Source organism: Meleagris gallopavo, chromosome 22 (assembly GCF_905368555.1).
Source record: "Meleagris gallopavo chromosome 22, MGAL_WU_HG_1.1, whole genome shotgun sequence".
NCBI classification, from domain to species: Eukaryota; Metazoa; Chordata; class Aves; order Galliformes; family Phasianidae; genus Meleagris; species Meleagris gallopavo.
The window spans coordinates 451849-472081 of record NC_139425.1 but is presented as its reverse complement, the minus strand read 5'-3'; the positions used below and the strand labels follow the sequence as shown (position 1 = coordinate 472081).

Below are 20233 nucleotides of genomic sequence, written 5' to 3'. Positions count from 1 at the left end.
GGCACTTAGGAACGTGCTTTATTTTAAGGTTCTGAATAATTGCTCTGAAATCACACCTTGGGACACGTAAGCCCGTTTCAATTCAAAACCAGAGTCTTCAGTTCACAAATGAATACAGTTTTTGGCATCAAAAGTGACTTTGTGAAAAGAGTTGAAGGAATAAAAAGGAATGTTCTTTCAAAGTGTTCTGCAGTATTCCATGCTAAATATTGTAGCATCGGTTATCTGATGCTTTGAGCTGTGCTCATACCATGAGGTATGATCACTGCTGTCCTTCACCAGAAACTCCCAAATTTTCACCTGTGATTCAATGCACACAAACATATGCTCTCCGGAGGCTAGCTCCAGGACACCATATATTTTGTGAATGCTCCAGCTTTGGGCAGTGCCATTACTAGTGCTTGTGACAGAAAAATAAATGAGCCGAACTCCTTTTAGTGAGAAAAGTCTGCTCTTGCCATAGTTTGGTGACAGAGGACACAACTTCCCAAAGATAATACCATAATTTTTCCATCTCTTGGCTGAGACCACAGATGTAGGCAGTCTGGGCAGCCTGGTCTGGTGGTTGGCAACCCTACACATAGCAGGGGATTGAAACTAGATGGTCATAGTGGTCCTTTTTAACCCAGGCCATTCTATGATTCTGTGTTTCCTAACAGAAAGAACTGTTGGTGTTGATGTCTGCCAGTGGCTGCCTCCTGACTGGCTGCATTTCAGCAAAGCAGAAAAGTACCTCTCTCCTTCCACAGCAAAATGTGCAAGACTTACTGTAAGATGCTTTGGGACACTCAGCTGGTAGGTGTCAGGAACAATTAATCCCATTCTCTGTGGTAGTTTCCTGACCACCTCCAAGCACCCTGCATGCTCCCTGCGCCCTGTGCCAGCCTGTGTGGGCACAGCACTTACATGTGGACCAGTATCTGTGGGACTCCCTCAGAAGGACGGCTGGGGCAGCTGTGTCACCAAGGGGCACGCCAAGGCAGACACACACGTGGAATGCATGCAGCAGCCATTGACATATTTGCAATGTGAAGGAAATCATTGCTGTGGAAATGTATCTGATTCCAGAATTTTTTACGGCCAAGGGTTTCTCTCTAACTTGTTAGTTAAAAAAATAGAAGGAAATATTCCAGCGTGGATTGAATTAAATGGTGCAGCAAACAGATGTGGTATTTTCTCCATTCTCTTTCAGACAAGAAATGCAGAGGTATTCTTATATTCTGTATTTCTTGTTACAGACAGAAAATTATCTCAGTGGTCTTTGCTTTGCATTGGATCCTTTCTCTCTCCACAGCTTTTCCAATAGAGCCACCAGAGCTGAAGAACAGGTGCGAATTTAGCATGCAGAAAACCCTGAGCCTCTCTGTAGGGATTATACAACTCAGGCTTTCACAGCAGGCTGAGATAAGGTAAGGAAAGCCCTGAATCTACCTAAATTGTTTCCATGCAGTTTTCAGTCTCTGCTCTGTGGATTCTTACAAGCCTGCAGAGTACTTTGAAGATATCTCCAAAAAGTATCTAAGAAAAATAAGCCCATTATCACTAAGCTTAAAATCTCTGCAGAGGAAGCCAGAAAACTGTAAGAAAATTATCGGAGGGTCCACCAGTTGTTAAAAGTTGAAAACCATTGTTTCTGTTACAAAATGCAGGGTGGAACAGCTTCCTTTGGGAACAAAAGCAGTGAATTTGGGGTCCTCGTTTGCCAGTGAAGAGGCAGACTGGTTCAAAGTTGGACTCCAATGAGTCTGCACAGAGAAGTGACTCAAAATACTTACTCCAAAAATTCAAGGTTTGCAGGGTTGTGAGAAAAGGATCTAACACAGGAGGCTGCATGCTGGTGAAAACCAGCTGGCCCATACACAACATTAAAGGATGCCCTGTTACTCCAGCTACAGGCACCTACAAACACTACGTTAGGCTGCATTAATTGCTGACTTACACAAGAGGCAAATAATGAATCTGGGAAAGAAAAGGAGATGAAGATAACAGTATTATCATCAGCTGTTTTTTCTGTCACTGTTTCCTTTGCTAATGTTGCTGCTCACTAAAATTATGTAGTTGGCTAGAGCTGGGCTTTTGAAAAGACTGAAATGAATAATAAGATGATGCCAAAAGAAAAACTCCCTGTGTTCCTATAACAATGACTGAGCTGCTTGCAATTCAAATAATTTTAAAAGAAAAAAAATCAGAGAGATGTTATGCTGCACCATTAACGCCTCCTGTGGCATCCTGGGTAGGGAACGCAGGACATTTGCTCAGCGATGTAGATGTATGTGTGTGTATGCAGTGATCTCACTCTGGGAAGCAGGAGGGGACCATTTCAGAACATGCACATCCCTTGGGTTGATCTGTCTAAAGCCTTGCTCAGTGAATAAGTTGTCTGAGAGCTGCTACAGTATTGTGGCTCCAGCAGCATCCATGCTCCTGGGGTCCTTCAGGCCGATGATGAAACTGTTGGTTCTCCTGGCCCCATGGACCAGGGAGAGCACTTTGACTTTATCCACTTCATGGCCCCTGGCTACAAGACATTCAATATCTTCTTCAGGAAATTCACCTGTAGGGATTTTAAAAGAGGGGTTTGCAACTGAAACCACTGCTGCCTTTGACGCAAAGCTCTGTCTTAACCTTGTTGGGATCTTCAGAGTGTATGAAACTGCCTGTGGCCTCTTGAGGAGGTGTCTCTGATTGGGTGAGGAGGCTGAGGCTGAGGCTGAGGCTGAGGAGGTCCAGCTTTCACTGTCCCAAGCACACCCTCAGCAGCAAAGGTTGCTCAGAGCTGGCAATGCTCTGTGCAGGGGAGGAAAGGAGAAGATACAGAATATCATTTAAGTATGTGGAAAACCTGAGTGGAAGAAGCAAAGCAATAAGTAGGATTGCTACTCTGGACTTTAGGAGAGCCAACTTTGATCTCTTCCGGGACCTACTTGGAGCTATCCCGTGGGCTCGGGTGTGAGAAGGTAAGGGGGCCTCTGAGAGCTGGTCAGCATTTAAACAGCTCTTCTTCCAAGCTCAGGATCGGTGCGTCCCTGTGAGCAAGAAATCGGGAAAAGGTGGCAGGAGACCTTTGTGGATGAGCAAGGAGCTCATGTGCAACCTCAAAGGAAAGAAGAAGGTCCATGAAATGTGGAAAAAGGGTCTGACCACTTGGGAAGAATATAGGAATGTAGGCAGGGCCTGCAGGGATGCAACGAGGAAGGCTAAAGCCTGTCTGGAATTGAATCTGGCTAAAGTGATAAAGGATAATAAAAAAGGCTTCTTCAAGTATGTTAACAGCAAAAGGAAAACTAGAGAGAATGTGGGCCCCTTACTAAGTGAGGGGGGGTTCTGGTAACGGGGGATGCTGAGAAGGCAGAGATACTGAATGCCTTCTTTACTTCCGTCTTCAGTGAAAAGGCTCTCCCGCAGGAATCCCACACCGTGGAGGTTAGGGAGAGGGTCTGGGGAATGGGAGACTTCCCTTTCCTCAGGAAAGAGGACGTGCGTGAGCATCTAGGCAGTACTAAGGTCCACAAGTCCATGGGACCTGATGGGGTGCATCCACGTGTGCTGAGGGAGCTGGCGGAGGTCATTGACGAATCGCTCTCCATCATTTTTGAGAGGTCTTGGACAACAGGGGAGGTCCCTGAAGACTGGAGGATAGCCATTGTCACTCCGGTCTTCAAAAAGGGCAAGAAGGAAGATCCGGGTAATTATAGGCCTGTCAGCCTCACCTCCGTCCCTGGAAAGGTGATGGAACAGCTTGTGCTGGATACCATCTCCAGACAACTGGGAGAAAAGGAGGTTATCAGGAGTAGTCAGCATGGGTTCACCAAGGGGAGGTCGTGCTCGACCAACTTGGTGGCCTTCTATGATGCTGTCACATGCTGGGTGGATGGGGGAAGAGCGGTAGATGTAATCTACCTTGATTTTAGAAAGGCATTTGATACTGTCTCCCACAACATCCTTATAACAAAGCTGAGGAAGTGTGGGATAGATGAGTGGACAGTGAGGTGGGTTGAGAACTGGCTGACTGGCAGAGCGCAGAGGGTTGTCGTTGGTGGTGCAGAGTCTGGCTGGAGACCTGTAACCAGTGGTGTCCCCCAGGGGTCTGTGCTGGGTCCGGTCTTGTTCAACATCCTCATCAATGACCTTGATGAGGGGACAGTGGCCACCCTCAGCAAGTTTGCTGATGATACGAAGTTGGGAGGATTGGCTGACACGCCTGAAGGCTGTGCTGCCATTCAGCGAGACCTGGACAGGCTGGAGAGCTGGGCAGTAAGAAACCGGATGAGGTTCAACAAAAGCAAGTGTAGGGTCTTACACCTAGGGAGGAATAATTGCATGCACCAATACAGGCTGGGGGATGAGCTGCTGGAGAGGAGCTCTGCAGAGAGGGACCTGGGCGTCCTGGTGGACGACAGGTTGGCCATGAGCCAGCAGTGTGCCCTCGTGGCCAAAAAGGCCAATGGCATTCTGGGGTGCATTAAGAAGAGCGTGTCCAGCAGGTCGAGGGAGGTGATCCTCCCCCTCTACTCTGCCCTGGTAAGGCCTCATCTGGAGTACTGTGTCCAGTTCTGGGCTCCCCAGTATAAAAAAGACAGGGATCTCTTGGAAAGAGTCCAGCGGAGGGCCACAAAGATGGTGAAGGGCCTGGAGCATCTCCCCTATGAAGAAAGGCTGAGTGAACTGGGTCTGTTTAGCCTTGAGAAAAGACGACTGAGAGGGGACCTGATCCAGGTTTATAAATATCTGAGGTGTGGCGGCCATAGCGGTGAGGCCAGTCTCTTTTCAGTGGTACGTGGAGACAGGACGAGGGGAAACGGACATCAGCTGCAGCATAGGAAGTTTCGCACGAATGCGCGTAAGAACTTCTTCACGGTGAGGTGACGGAGCACTGGAACAGGCTGCCCAGGGGGATTGTGGAGTCTCCTTCTCTGGAGATATTCAAGTCTCGCCTGGACGCCTACCTGTGCGACCTGGTGTAGGGAACCTGCTTTGGCAGGGGGGTTGGTCTCGATGATCTCTAGAGGTCCCTTCCAACCCCTACAATTCTGTGATTCTGTGATTCTGTGAAAACTGTCCTCTTTGAAAAGGGAAAAAGACATTGCTGGCACCCATCCTAGTTACTGTTTACTGAACAAAGGGCAGTCCTTGCTCTGAAGAGTTTTGTTACAAATAACACTATTTACAGCCACTCATCAAAATAAGATGCAAAGCAACTCAAAACAACACAAGGTGGCAAATGACAAACTTTGTCAATTAGAATGTGATAAACCTTGGGCTGTTTGCTCTTCTGCTCTTATTTTGTTTATTTGGTGTTTTTTAATTTCATATAAATAGGAGTGCCTGAGGATACAGAGCAGGGGAAGCAGATGGACAAATCCAGCAGACACACAGAAACACCACAGTGATTTAAGCATTCTAGATGTATCTTAACATAATCTTGTTGATATTGAACATCCAAATCTACTATGGCAGAAATTAGGGCTTTCTGAAGTTCTGGATTTGTTTTAATTACATTTTAGTTTTCAAGCTTGTGGGACACACTTCACAGCCACTTTTACATTTTCCTCCTGAATAGGAAGGCCTAGAAAGTTTGCTATTTTTTTTGTGTGTAATGAGAACCAAAATTCTGTTATGGTTCACTCTGATAAGATATGGATCTTCGCGAAAAATACCAAATAGACCAAGACTTGCAGTAACAAGGACAAGAGCTGACAGTGCAGTTTCCACTGCCTCAGCACTGATGCTGAATTTCCAGCCTTGTCCTGCGCCTTGCCTGCTCCCCATCTGCTGGGATTCGAAATGGAAAGTGAAAGGAAAATATTTATGGGAGTAGTAATAATGTGTGTGAATATTTCCTAGCTTTTGGGATCTGCTTGGGTGAAGATACGATTGCAATATTTTTTTATTTGTGATATAATATCATATCAGCTGAAAGGCTTTCAGGAAAGGACAAAACTGCTGCTAGGAGGTGGGCTGGGACAGGGAAGCACCTAAAAGAATTTGGACAGGGGTGGTGGGTAGGCGAGGGAGCACTCCCCAGTCAACAGCATGGCTCAGCATGGTCTCCAAGCTTTCAAGAAGCAAGGCTGCCACTTTCTGTCTGCCTCAAAACCTCTGAACCCACCAAGGATCCTGCAGCTTGGTAAGCTGTGCACTGGGCTGTCACATTTCCATGGCAGCATCCCAAGGAAGTGCTGCCACTCTCCTGCACACGCTGGACTGGCAGGCTGCACCGCACCCTCTGCCCATACTCACTGTCAACCTGCAAGGTGTTGGACTGAAGCTGTGGGTGAAGACGACCAAGAGACAAACTTTCACTCAGATTCTTGTTGAATGCTAACACATTTACCAAGACCTGCAAGAGAATAAAAGACCCCAAATAATAAAAATGTAGAGAGAATAGGAAAAGTGAACTTCCTGAGCATCCTCCTTATTTGTAGCTCAACATCTGCAAATGCGGCAGGCAAAGAAGAACGTGAACTTTTTTCCAAACTGCATGAACTAATGCAGGTTTTCACAATGTGAAGAGAACCTTGAAATACAGCCTGTATATTGTTGTTGGAAAAGTGGTACATTTCAGGCTCACATGGGCAATTTGTCACACAGTTCCTGCTAAATTAGGAGAGTTGTTAGTCTGGAACATGACATAATTTCTAAAAATGTATTTCTTTATGCCAAAATATCAGCATGTGACTTCTAACAAAGCATAAGGAAGCAATGGTTGGCTTTAATTTTGCCCTGAATGATGCCTTCCAAGAGATAAGGAAGACAGGAACCAAATTTATTTTTAATAATATGGTACTGTTGCACAAATAATGAAGCTACTGCCACGTGCTTCACTCAGTTACAAATTATAAATTATGAGGAGCTCCCCAGTATGTAGTGAATGCTGAGCAGGGTAGAATTTAGTCTGGACATACCAAAATACATTTTTCATAAGATAAAAAGAGCTACAAGAGGCACACAGCCTACAACATCAGGATGGACAGTTTATGCTGCAAGAGGGGACCCTGCTCAGTACGGAGCCCAGCAGCTCACCCGGACACGGCACTGACCTGAACGATGCCGCTCAAGGCTTTGTCCCCGCTGTTAGCTCCCAGACTCAGGTACGTTCCGCACATCCCCTCCGAGGGCCTCACAATGGTGGGCAACAAGAAAGATAGGGGCCGTTTCCGAGGCTGAATGAGATTTTGCTGCAGGAAAGATGTACCAAAAACATTCAGCAAGGAGTTGTGCAGGTTAACTTCTTGCTCCTTCCACTGGAGCCAGCAATTGCACCTGTGCATTTTTATAAGGCTGTTATTGTCACTGCTGTCATCATGCTCTCTGAAGTTAACAGGACTCAGCCTATTTCATGCTCTCAGAGCTCTTTTACAGAAGATATACAGAGCCATTTACCCACTCCTAATGTACCAACAGAGAAAACTGGGACAATTTTTCAATACATGGCAAGAGGAATCAACAAGGCAGTGCTTGATGCTACCAGTACTGGTCTGTAATTTTTTCTTTCAAAGACCTGAAGATTTTTCTTCTACAATTTATTACCTTAAAATCTGCAGAGCAATAATTCATAATGGGTTACTAATTCAAGTCCCCAGTGGACAATTGCTCTAAAGTGCATCTGGACTACAGGAAAAATAGCTACCTGCAACACACAGCTGTGCTATGCTGTTTGATAACACCACGTTATAGTGATAACTGATGCACATGTAGCCTCCTGCTTACTCTATTTCAGCAGCTCATATAGTGAAAAGATAGGAGCTTTCTATAAACAGCTCTAAGTTATTAATAAGCCACCAAATAACCTCATCACGGTGGAGATGAGATTGCAATTAATAAGAATAGTGCAGGCAGCTCAAATAAAGAATTTGTTGTGCAGTTCATTACCGGCCTGGGAATGGAGTGGTTCATTGTTTTGTTTTGCCAGGAGAAGTCCAACATCTGGCTGTTCAGGAGCACTCCAGAGGGTGTCATTATTCCACTACCAAATGGACGATTCAAAGAACTGAAAAGAAATGAGAAGAAACCTCATAAATTTTTTCACAGTGTATACATCGAGGCCTTCAGTGATGCGGTTTTCTGTCCCGTCTTGGCTTGACAGAGAGTCTGCCATGTTTTTTTAAGATATGCACAGTGGAAGTCTCTGTGTATTGGAACAGGCTCTGTAACCATGTGGGTGACAGAAGATCAATCCCTCCTTGTGTTCAAGGATTCCCCCCAGCTGGTGGGTCTGCCTCCATGCTGCTGAATTCATCTGTAACCTCTCTACGCAAAGCGAGGCCAATCAAGACATGTGAGAGCCATGGATAGAGCTGGTAGAGCTGCACAGTGTGGAGCAGCACCTCAGGGCCTTCTCAGCTCCACCCCAGCTTCTCCACTCCTCCTGTTGCAGGACTAACTGTTGGAGCACGGGGCCGGGGACTTTGGGAATGCCATTCTTACAGTAAGGATCCACACAAAATGTCTCACGTGACTACAGTTCTTGCCAGTCTCTCCCCTTCGGGGTTTCTGGAGGAAGAACAGGGGCCAGCCCAGCATGCTGGACACCACAGCGCTGGGCTGGGTTGTGTGGGAGCGAAGCTCCCGCTCCATCTGGCAGCACTCCAGGTCTGGCTCTGTCCTGCCCTGCTGAACCTGCTTCTTCTCCCTGCTCCCATCCTCTGAGCGCGTTGTGAAGACAAGTAAATCCTTTACCTTACAACTGCGACAATGAAGTCATCGGGTCCCATGACAAGAACCTGGCTGGCAGCAGGTCCGCTCTCCACAGAGAAGTGAGGCAGACGGAGATCCGACGAGAAGGGCTGGGACTCATTTATCAGCTGGCGCAGGGAATCAGCTTCTGATTTACTTCAGCGGTGAGGAAGGGAAGGAAAAAAAGAAGGCGATGAGCGCAGGAGGCCAAATATCTCTTGGTCTCTTGGTCGGAGGTTCATTTACACAGCTGCAGGATTGCTTCTCTGTGGAGCCTGGCACTGCAGACGGGGAACTACCTCGCTCAGCCAGCAGAAGGAGACGAAGTGGCTCTGCCCACAGCCACCAACCTCCCAGGCTCTACCCATGGACATGAACTCCACCCTGGGAGATGAGAGGTGTCACCACTGGCTGAATGCTGGTTCCCTGTGTGCAAAGGAGGTCGAGACAGATTCAGCTCTGTCCACCAGCTGTGCTTAAACCTGGCTCTGCAGGAGGCTGGGCTGCAGTCCCAGGCCTGGCCACTCCCACACCTCTGGGGGTGCTGCAAAGGCAGCTTGTCTGACCCCCCTGAGATGGAAAACTTGGGGAGAGCAGAAAGCGGGAGAAACCCTCAAGACTAAGCAGGACCTCTGTGTGAGGACATCCTATGTTTCATCTCCACAGCCCCGTGGTATCGGCTCTGATCCTCGTGGGAGAGTGAGCATGAGGACTGAGCTTTCCTCAGTAAAATAGAAATAGAAAAAAATCAGGTTTCCTTGTGTGCAGGAAAGAGGAAATCCAGGAATGATACCCAAACCACGCACCTTGCAACCACCAACGCGCCCATCAGCCTCACACCTACCTCAACATGCCTTCTGCAGCATGAACGATGGATGCATCATTGGATGGGTCTCCCAAGTTGCTAGCTAGACTCAAAGCGATTTTTAATGTCTAAATTGAACACACAAAGGAGACGCAGAACATCAGTTAGGTGGTACTGGAAATATCACTTCTGATACTCCAAACAGGACGTACCTGCTCTGCCAGCATGTTGTCAAAGCCTCAACTCAAATGTCTACCTCAGTGAAAAGGGCTGCCACACATGGGCATAGGGATCAAAGGGGGTCAGATTTTCATGGCAAACTGCAATCAGGGAGAGGCAAGTGTATCAAGTAATTTTTGTATACGTTCCACCTTTCAGGCAGTGTTTTCCAGTTGGCTTAGCCCAGCTAAGTTCAGCAGTATTGCCAGCTGGCAGGCAGGATTGCCAACATGCTACTTTCTTTCTATTTCTTTCTTTCCGTTCCTAAGTGGTCACCACAATAGAAGAGATCACACCAAATCCCAGTAGGAAAATGGGTCCTGGGCTTGCTGTTTCCTCTGGGATGGCATAAGACTGTCAGTTTTCAGGTCATGCCATTTTCATTCAAGTTTCAAAAGAGCTCATTTCCATTTTGATATGCACCGCTCATCAACAACCAGTCTTGAAATGCCATACTTTATCTTCTGATGTATAATTCAGAGCATGATTAACTTCTGGACAAGGTGGTGTTTCCATGAAACCATGACCACCATAGCATAGATAGGATGTACAAGCAGCTTGGTGGCCACTGAAGAGCTTCCTTGAAACAAGCAGAGCATATGTCTAACTCATGGGCTCTGGTTGTTTCAAGGAAGCTCTTGGTCATTAGCACTGAATCTCAGCAATGTGATCAGCTTTGCAATCCTGAGAAATCAGGATTACGTGTATCCTGAAGTGAATGCCCTTTATCTGGAGGATGCTGCTCCTCACCTGTGACATGGTAACTAGTGCAGAACAAACAGATTCATTTAAAGTTCCCTGAAGAGTACTCAAAATAACTTTTCTGAGTCATCCTTCTCAGCCTCTTCATAGTTCTAGCAGCATGTAACACCCCCAGTTGCTGTATTTTTGCTAAGACAGTAACTTTCCTGTGCTGTCCAAGGTGTCCTCTACAAAAGCCTCTGTAGCATAAAAGGTGGAAGAAATCAGTGGGATACCATTAGATGCTGCAGGGTCATTCTCACATACAGGAAGTGGGCAAAAGCCACAGTCTGGTCTTCCAAAAAGGCTCTGCTTAAGCTAGAAAAGAGTTCAGCTGAGCAGGGGGCTCCAGCATCTGCACCTATCTGATGCAGCAGCACAGCTCAGATTTACACCTTAGCTCATTCACCTCTGGGAATCACCTACAAACATTTTTGTATAACCAAGGAATAAATGAATCATTCTCTAGCAGCACAACAAAGTCAGCCAAATGCTGACCCTCCTCTTACCTCTGCAATCCAGTGCAAGATATTCCCCCTGGATGCTAGATTTGTGATGTTAAAGCCCTCGAGGATATTCAGTGCTGTGATCAGAGCAGGACCTGCATGTGGAGGTGGGGGACTCAAAACAAGATGACCTGTGAAGAGAAGAAACCTCCTTGAACCACCTCTGGTGTATCAATTGCAGTTGGTAACTGCAGGAAACACCCCGGAGGGCTTTTCTGCAGATGCTGTTACACTGTCACTTCCTATCAGGTGAAGTGCATGACAGTGGGTCAGGCAGCAGTATTTACCTTGGTATATTGTGTGGACAGGATTCTCCACTGTAACACTGTAATTGCTGAAGTCTTCCTCCTCCAAGACTCCTCCATTGTTTTGGACCTGAGTAGGAGAGCAAGGCACCGCACGCTGAGAAAGCTGGGTTGAGGCTCCTGCTGGCCTGGGTGAGCAATCACTGTGTTGTTAAGCAACTGACATGAGACCCCTGAGCCATGTTCTACAGGATCCCCTGAAAATGTGTACTTTCATGGCCTTGGTGGCTTGGCTAACCATTCACCAGCACTGGAAAGCTCTGCAGCTCATCTTCAAAAGCCCACTCACACCATGGCTGCCTGCAGAAGTTCTGCCTACCCACCAGGAGGGGATGAGCACTGCCTTGCAGCCTTCTCTGGGTGGCAAGGATGAATACACTAAAGATTATGAAGTGTCTGAATAATGCCAGGAAGGACACTGGGTGCAGCAGATCTCCAGCAAGAGAAATCTTTAGCTCCCAATTTCCACCCTATTTTTAATTATAGCAGGTGATAAGGGGGGATTGTGTACTCTAGGTCTTCCCATTATACTTTTTCCCTGGGTTGGTAATTTTCATGTATGCAGTAAAGGTGGGTAATTCCCTCCACTGCAGGTCACAGAATCACAGAATCACAGAATTGTAGGGGTTGGAAGGGACCTCTAGAGATCATCGAGACCAACCCCCCCTGCCAAAGCAGGTTCCCTACACCAGGTCGCACAGGTAGGCGTCCAGGCGAGACTTGAATATCTCCAGAGAAGGAGACTCCACAACCTCCCTGGGCAGCCTGTTACAGTGCTCCGTCACCTCACCGTGAAGAAGTTCTTACGCACATTCGTGCGAAACTTCCTATGCTGCAGCTGATGTCCGTTTCCCCTCGTCCTGTCTCCACGTACCACTGAAAAGAGACTGGCCTCACCGCTATGGCCGCCACACCTCAGATATTTATAAACCTGGATCAGGTCCCCTCTCAGTCGTCTTTTCTCAAGGCTAAACAGACCCAGTTCACTCAGCCTTTCTTCATAGGGGAGATGCTCCAGGCCCTTCACCATCTTTGTGGCCCTCCGCTGGACTCTTTCCAAGAGATCCCTGTCTTTTTTGTACTGGGGAGCCCAGAACTGGACACAGTACTCCAGATGAGGCCTTACCAGGGCACAGTAGAGGGGGAGGATCACCTCCCTCGACCTGCTGGACACGCTCTTCTTAATGCACCCCAGAATGCCATTGGCCTTTTTGGCCACGAGGGCACACTGCTGGCTCATGGCCAACCTGTCGTCCACCAGGACGCCCAGGTCCCTCTCTGCAGAGCTCCTCTCCAGCAGCTCATCCCCCAGCCCAGGTCCTCAGTGCTTGAATTATGATGGAGATGAGTTAGGGCCATCATAACAGCACTCTGCTGGCCTTAAAAGTCCCCTGGCACAAGTAATGCTCTTAGTCATGGTACAGGTGTTACCATATTCAGAGCATTCCCTGGAGAGCACTACTCTGTACCTTCCCATGTCAGGATTGAAACAAAGGACTGTGTGCTTGGGTGATTTTCCACCCCTCCCTTCACTGAAACAATAAACACTGTGAAGCTGATGTGGGAAGCCAGCACTTTGCTCTGTAACTAAATCTGGAATAGAACACCTGATCCCAGAGCTTGCTGGGCTCTTTGTGCTGCAGCCCCAGAGCTGGGGTTCCTTGCATCACCAGCCTGGGACTCTTCCTATTCCTCATTCTCTGCCTCTGCTGTTGTCCATGTGAAGCAGTAGAGGTTTCCTAACACACAGCTCCTATCTAAGGATTGAGCTGAATAAGCCCATCCCAGACTACTGAAAATACACTGAAGAAGCATCACATGAACAACGGTAGCCAGGAAAAATGGTGCCACCAGCCACCCTGACTGCAGCTACCTAGGTATAAAAGTAGATTTCCAGTACTGACTACATGAAAGGACTCAGCACACTAGTGAAATTTTGTATAGCTGTCACTGTGACTAGAGCAGGTTGGGTTCTTTTTTGCTTTGTTTGCCATTGCTATATTTTGAGAGCACAACTAGCTAGCAGACAGGGCTCACCTCAGAGATGATCTCCTGGCTCAAGTTTCCACTGTAGAAGGCTGAAGTCCCTTCTGCTCCCACTTGTTCCAAGACAGCTGCGAGGTCCAGGCGCCTCACAAACATGCCAGGCAACAAAGGCTGGCCATCTGGCAGGAAGGTCTCCCGAAACTTGTCGGAATAATTCAGGTCTTTAAGCTCACTCACAGCTTTGGCTGTGGAAGAGAAGGAGAGGGGCAGAGGAGGGACATCCAGAAACCCCAGGATGCATGAATGTGCAGGGGACCTGGGAACTTGCTGCTGTCTCTTGCCCTGTTTCCAAACCAGAGAGCCTGAATGCAAGGGATGGATCACACCCCCGCTGCAGCTGGGAAGGAAATCTAGAGAAACTGCCACCTTCTCACTGCCCTGACAAAGGGCTCCAGGTTTGCTGTCACTACACACCTCTTGCAGCTCCCTGCTTTGTCTCGCTCCCGCCACCACCCATTCCAGATCCAAGGTGCTCTGATTTCCCACGCACAACCACCTAAGCTATCCCAAGCCCTGCAAGAAGCCACCCTCACGGAAGGCTCCTTTGTGCTGTGTGCCACCTCAGCTCCCCAGCATGTGCTCACCCAAGTCGTGCGTGATGTTAAATCCGTCCTGGGCGACGGCAGCCACGAGGCCCAGCAGCTGTGACCAGGGGAGCCTGCAAAAGGAGGGCAGCCAAGGAGACATGTGCCCATGTGGATTGGTGGGGCAGACAAGCTCTCAGTGAGCTGGGCTCAGGGCTAGCAGTGGCCAAAACAAGCACAGGGCTTTTAATGGGTTGTTTCTTTCAAGCAGGTTTCATGATGTACCCCAAAGGAAAATGTCAGTGCAGAGATAGGGAACTGGGCACCTCTGGAGCAAAATGTCACATCCCTGAGCAAGTTATTCAGACTCCCTCTCTCACTGCTCTAGCAGGGCATCAAGCACGACTGCATTTCTCAGGATCCAGCTAAAGAGAGAGCTGAGAATGCATGAAAATGCACAAAAATGTTATTCACATGTTTCTGAGAACATTAATTTTCCATCTCCTTGGAAAGCACGTGAAAGAATTTCACTGTGCTGAAAACCTGACCTAGCTGAATTCTTTTGTTAAATGAAGCAACAAAACTTGGGTGTGCTTTTCAGCATGAGCCTCTGAGCACCTGTTAGCTGATGGTTTTGACTGGCGGCTGAGGGCATGCTCTGATGGAGAGGGGCTGTGAGGGAGCCTGGGGTACAGTGTGCGCAGGGTGGGCTCTTACCTGCCATGCAGCTGGTGTGCCTGGTGCATGCCTTGTAGCGTGCCTGGCACCCCCACGAGCAAACCTGGCTGTAGAACGGGAAAGGTGAAAAAGAAGAGTGAAATGCAGGGCCTCTGGCTGCAAGTTGAGGAGCTGCGAGTGATGCTCGGACAGAAAGTGTGTGGTCTTTAAGGAAAGTGGAAGAGGTCTGTGGCAAGACACTAAATTAGTAAACAAGTCTTTGGAAGGAATGAGGAAACTTCAATCCCAGTGTCAATCCAATTTGGTCAGGAGAAATAACCCACTGAATGACATGGGACCTTGCTCCCTCACGGCACATATGTTCTCCCAAATCACCACTGCCAGAAGTTGCCCCACTCCCTGCCCCTGCCCCAACCAGCTTCTCTGCTCCCCATGCCTTGCAGGCTCCAGGTCTTCTGGACATAATGCAGGAGGGTTTCCCTTGGCTCCCCATGCTCACATGGCCCTGGGCCTCCCATGGTGGCCTCCTGTCACTTCCCTGGGCCTCTTTCACACTGAGAGGCCAACAAGAGGGCCCCAGCCCACCTGGTCCTGCTGGAGGGCTCCTCACCTTGGTATCCTTCAGCAGATCGCCGTCCTGCGGGATGCCCAATGGAGCCACCTCACGGAAGTCGATCACCTGGCTCTGGTTCTTCCGGATGTCATGGACCAGCATCACCCCACCCCTGTGGTGAGAACGGGGTCAGTCATGGCATCGGCTGTCCCCATCGCCACCACTGCTGTGAAGCCCATGCAAAGAGCAGATCCTCATCAGGGATGAAGCTGATCAGTGCCTGCCAGCATGGCCAGAGGGCTGCTGGCCCTGTTCCACCACTAGGTTGGGACAGCGTGAGATTTTCTTGCTAATCCTGGCTGGTTTGCAACAAAAGAGGGGATTTACTTACAACGGAGCAATATCTTGCCCAGCCTGGAGGTGCTGTGGGGTGGGTTTGTGCAATGTCCTGCACCTCCTGTAGCTCAGGGACTCTGGGAGCAGAGGGGAGATCGGGCCAGCTGGGCTGGAGATTGGACTCCAGCTGGCGAGGAGCAGAGCCTACCCAGAGAAGTGCTGGATATCTGCAGGCAGCGGGCCAAGGCCTGAGTGCTGCCAGCTCCTGGCACCCTGCACAGGGGCTCAGCTGCACAAAAGCACTTCCCAGCCCTCTCCAGCCCATGTCTGGAACTGTCCTGGCAACTGCTACTGTAGATACAGGGATCTCTGTCCCTCTCTGTGGGGCCAGACCCTGCTGGGAGGACACACGGGAGCAGCTGGCACCTACCCGCCAATGCCTGAGGTGTGGGGGTTCACCACTCCTGCGCAGAGCACTGATGCGATGGCCGCGTCCACTGAGGAGCCCTGCTTGCTGAGCACCTCGACGCCCAGTGCTGTGCAGCGGGCAGCATCTGTCACCACGGCTCCACGCTGGAAGAGCTGCCAATGGAGAGAGGATTGCCCAGCTCTCTGCCTGCGTGGAGCTGCAATCTGAGTGCCATTAAGAGTGCAAGAAATTGAAAAGAGCAAAGCTCTCCCAGTTCTGAATGTGCAGCCAGATCTGCCCTGCTGTGTGGGACATGGTGATGGTGGCCGTGACCACAGGGTGCTTTGTGGCCATTCTCACTCAGGCTGCAGCAGGAAATGTTCTGCAGTACATTTCTCCAGGAGACGGTGTGATCCCATGACCACACTGCATTTACTTTGCACCACCCCACATGAGGGGTCAGCAGGAGGTGTGGTTCTGATCTCAGCAATCCCCCTGCACGAAGCCTTGCAGAGAAGGGCTCTCACACAAGGATCCCTAAAACTATGCAGGTGGAGTTGTGGGAAAGGTGCCTCCGCTGCTCAAAGAACTGCTCTCAGAAGGCATTCACACCCAGCTTGGACACCGCTGGGCACACAGCAGCGGGGCTGCCTGCTGCACCTAGGACCCTCGGCTCCATTGGGCACAGATGCCTGCACCATGCGAGAGCTCAGCCCTGACAGCAGCAACATGAGAAAGCTTTCAGGCAGTTGTGGGTAGGGTTGCATACTCAGCACCGGGGTCTCACTGACACTGCTAGGGCCAATCTGCTGGCAAGAAGGAAGGTGAGGGAACGCGCATGTCCTAAGCCAAAATCCACGGCATGCTGCAAAGCCACTGCTTTGTCTTACCTGAGGGTCTCCAAAGTAGATCTGCATGATCAAGGCCACCGTGACCCCTGTGGCGAAGGTGAGGCAGGCAGTGATGATGACGGTCAGCCCATCCTGCTGGCAGCTGCAGTCTCCAGAGAAGGGGTCCTTGCTGGTCTCTCGCAGGGGGGACGCATCCTGACTGCCCATCTCCGAGGAGGACGAGGGCAGGCGCTGGAGGCGCGCGGACTTCAGGAAGGAGTCTGGGTCTTTGTGGGCAGCAAGGAGACAATAAGAGTTAGTGATTGAGCAACAGGGGGCTCCTGTTGCATAGTTTACCTGGCACTAGTGTTACACCATGCCGCATCCAGCAGGGCTACTACTTTCCCTATTGGTATGAGCTCTCAATAGACTTTCTGGCTCAGGTGCTGCTCCAGGTTGTTTTATTGTTCCGTTCCTTTAGCTCAAGCTATCCCAAGATTACTTTCCTGGAGATTAAGAGGGGGAAAAAACTGAATTTTTCCCCACTCATCATTCTTTAGGGGCGGACCCATGATTACTGCCCTGTTTGGATGGGTTCTAACACAGCACTGACTTGCAAACAGGTCTCAGAAATGCAGCAGAACTGAACATTACAACTTAGAAAAGCAGCAGCTGTATCTGGAACTGTACTTCAGCACCTTAGCAAAACAGACTCAGGCACAGGAAACACATCCACTGATTCTTGATGAAGTGGGAGCAGAGAAGAGCAGGCCTGCAAATGGGACCTCTGCAGGTCCCCCAGCCCTGGCTGCAGGGAAGGCTCTGCATGAGTCTCTCCCTTCCTCTGGCTGACGAGGCTCACTGAGATCCAGCAGGGTGCTGAATGCTCAGCCTCATGGTGGTGAACACAATGGGAAAGAATTTTGCTGGGCAGCAAGCAAAGCTCAGGATGATCAAAAGGTCTGAGACATGCCTTGGCTCTCAGCTCACATCAGCTCCGAGGGGTAGGCTGGCTCAGCACCCTGGGCATCACAGCATTCCCATCCCCACCAGGCACCGTACCATTCCAAGCCAGGAGCTCCCAGGTGAGCAGGTCCAAGCAGGCATGGCTGCAGCATGCAGTGGTGTTCCTGGCATGGGTGGTGGAGACTCCCTGCTGAGGGGTGTCACAGATATCCCACAGGGCCTTGGGCAATTGCTCAGCTTGCATGGCCACAGTGCTATGCTGGGACAGCATGGCCATGATTCGCTGTAGGGAGTTGGTCCAGTCACAGAATGCACCAGCACCAACATTCACCCTCCTTGGCCCTCAGACCCCACCTGACTCAGAGAAGCTGTGAAGGAGACCTGGTTTTATGTGGAGACCAGCACTGTGGGGACACAGGCCCACCTCAGCTCTGGATGTGCTGTGGTGGGGACAGCAGAGGCCGGAGCTACTTGCAGGTGTGCACTGCAGTGAGGGACACTGCAATGCTCTGAGGTCATTATCCCTGTACCCACCAGCACTACAGGGACACCTGTTAGCAATGCCTTCTGTGCTGCAGAACCCAAAGGTCTGGATTCCCTGCCCGGGAAGCCTGGCAGATGATGTGATATGAAGAAGCGTGGATGGTTTTTGCAAGACACACACACATCAGATGAGTGTGAGGCTCCACGTGGCAGCACAGGAGATGCATGCAGCTCTTCCAGGTGGCACCTGGGGATATGGTGAAGACACACACCCAAACGGGACCTCCACACAAATCTCTGCTTGTGCCCCCCATGCAAAAAGAGAGATTTGGCACTGCTCCTGCCAAACTTCACCTCATCACATCCAAAGGCAATGGGGTGCTGCGGGGAACGGGATGGCAACAGACAATGGAAACTGCACTCAGTGTTCACAGCACAATGAGGCCAACAGACAAGGGCTGAGATCCATCTGCAGGCTACAGTGCAGCCCAGGAGCAGCGTGCACTTGGGCTGTGGGTCCATTTGTGAGCAGGCACCAGTCCTCATAGTCAAACCTTCCTGTGAGCCACCGGCCAGGTTGGGAGCAGGCCCTGGGGACAGCGCAGCCCCATGGCAATGAACTGTGGCCCGGGGTGGACACAAGGAAGAACTTGGGGCTGTGGAAACCACCTCGTGGTGGGGTCTTTGGGGACCTCATGCAGTGATGGATTCTGTCACTTGCAGAAACATGAAATGGAGGAGAAAAAAACAGGACTCTATTTACAAGAAAGTAATAAATTAAAAAAAAAAGGCAAAAGGTTTTCACAAGCATAAAAGGAACACCTGACTTTATTAAAGCCATGCATCTGGCAAGGAGCAGCGCCGGCTCCTTGCAAAACCCCTCACGCCCGCTGCTGGCACGGCTGTCAGGGCAGCTCCGGCACGTTTGCGGTGGGAATGTGGAACGCGGAAACGAGCAGAGGATGAATGACACAGAGCCGCGGCGTGACGGAGCCCCGCGGGACGAGGGGACACGCTGCGGCTCCGAAGGGCGGCCGTGGGGCAGAGCTGCCCGGCGCCGCCGGCGGGGCGGAGCGGGGGGGGAGGAAGGGGCGGCCGCCGGGGAGACCGCGGACGGACGGGCGGGTCGAGCAGGCCGCCCTCCAGCGCGGGGGTCCCGGGACGCGGGCGCGGCGGGGCCGGGAGCATGCGGGGCCGGGGCCGGGCCGCCGCCCCTCACCCGTGTCCTGCTCGCCCAGGAACGCGTCCTCCTCCTTCCGGGCGCGGAGGCCGCCCTCGGCCGCGCCGCCCGCCTCCTCCTCGGGCAGCCGGGGAAAGCTGGTGATGCTCATGTAGTCCACGGGCGAGTAGGCGCCCAGCGCGCGCTGCCGACCCCCCGCCGCCTCCGCCTCGGGCGCCGCCATCCCGCCCCGCCGCCCCGCGCCGCCGGAAGGGGCCGGGCCCCGCCGCAGCCTCCGCCGGGGCGGAGCCGCTCCCGGGACGGGGCGGGAGCCGCACGCCGTCGGTCTGGGGCCCGGCGCTCGGCTCGGTCTGCGGCGCCGGCGGGTGCGCGGCTGCGCGCCGTTCTGCTCGCGCCCGCCGGCAGCCTGAGCGGGCCGTGGGCGCTGCCGGCTGGTAACCGGTAACCGGCCGCTCGCGGGAACGCGTCTGCGAGCCGGCCTCAGCCCGCGCCGTTTTCGAGTCTTTGCGGCCTTCCGCCCGCAGGAGGGGGTCCGTGCCCTGCCGGCGGCATCTCGTCAAGGCGTCCGCAGATGAATCCCAGCGGGCTGCGAGCACAGCCCTTGCGAGCTGGGAAACCGGGCTGGGGAGGTGCAGGTGCACCTCCGTGAGGCACGGAGAGCCTGAAACCTCAGCGCTGCGCTCCAGCCTTAACGGACACCGCTTGCTTTAGGGCCATCCCAGGCTCTGTTTAAGAAAGTGACATCAGCAGAACTCCCTTGCTGGACCAAACTCACGAATAAACGTTTGTCATGCCGTGTGCCTAGGCATAATCCCTGCAGAGCTATGCCACCCTGACAGCAGCTGTTCTAGCTGAGGTCCGACAGCCCAGAAGAGCGACCACAAGAAACTCTTCTGCCAGTGCCGCACCAGAATGCATTTGCTCCTCTCCTCAGAATGAGCTTAGGACAGGGAAAACCTTCCTCGTGTTCCTTCCT

At 51.1% G+C, this 20233-nt stretch overlaps 1 protein-coding gene across 2 annotated transcripts; it reads right to left on the bottom strand.

Moving 5' to 3' along the window:
• On the bottom strand, positions 1 to 19710 carry GGT7 (gamma-glutamyltransferase 7). 2 transcript variants are annotated; one of them, XM_085241437.1, is made up of 15 exons: positions 19297 to 19700; positions 16689 to 16915; positions 15820 to 15971; positions 15111 to 15225; positions 14540 to 14607; positions 13883 to 13956; positions 13290 to 13483; positions 11235 to 11322; positions 10951 to 11078; positions 9521 to 9609; positions 8680 to 8832; positions 7873 to 7990; positions 7041 to 7178; positions 6241 to 6340; positions 1 to 2554 (listed from the first exon to the last, which is right to left on the bottom strand). In XM_085241437.1, exons 1-15 carry the CDS (start codon positions 19478 to 19480, stop codon positions 2391 to 2393), a joined length of 1992 nt encoding a protein of 663 aa, XP_085097563.1. In that variant the 5' UTR covers positions 19481 to 19700; the 3' UTR covers positions 1 to 2390. The 2 variants fall into 2 exon arrangements, with proteins under 2 accessions (XP_085097563.1, XP_085097562.1); XM_085241436.1 differs by lacking the exon at positions 1 to 2554 and having other exon boundaries at positions 5046 to 6340; positions 19297 to 19710.
• Positions 19711 to 20233: the final 523 nt, after the last annotated feature.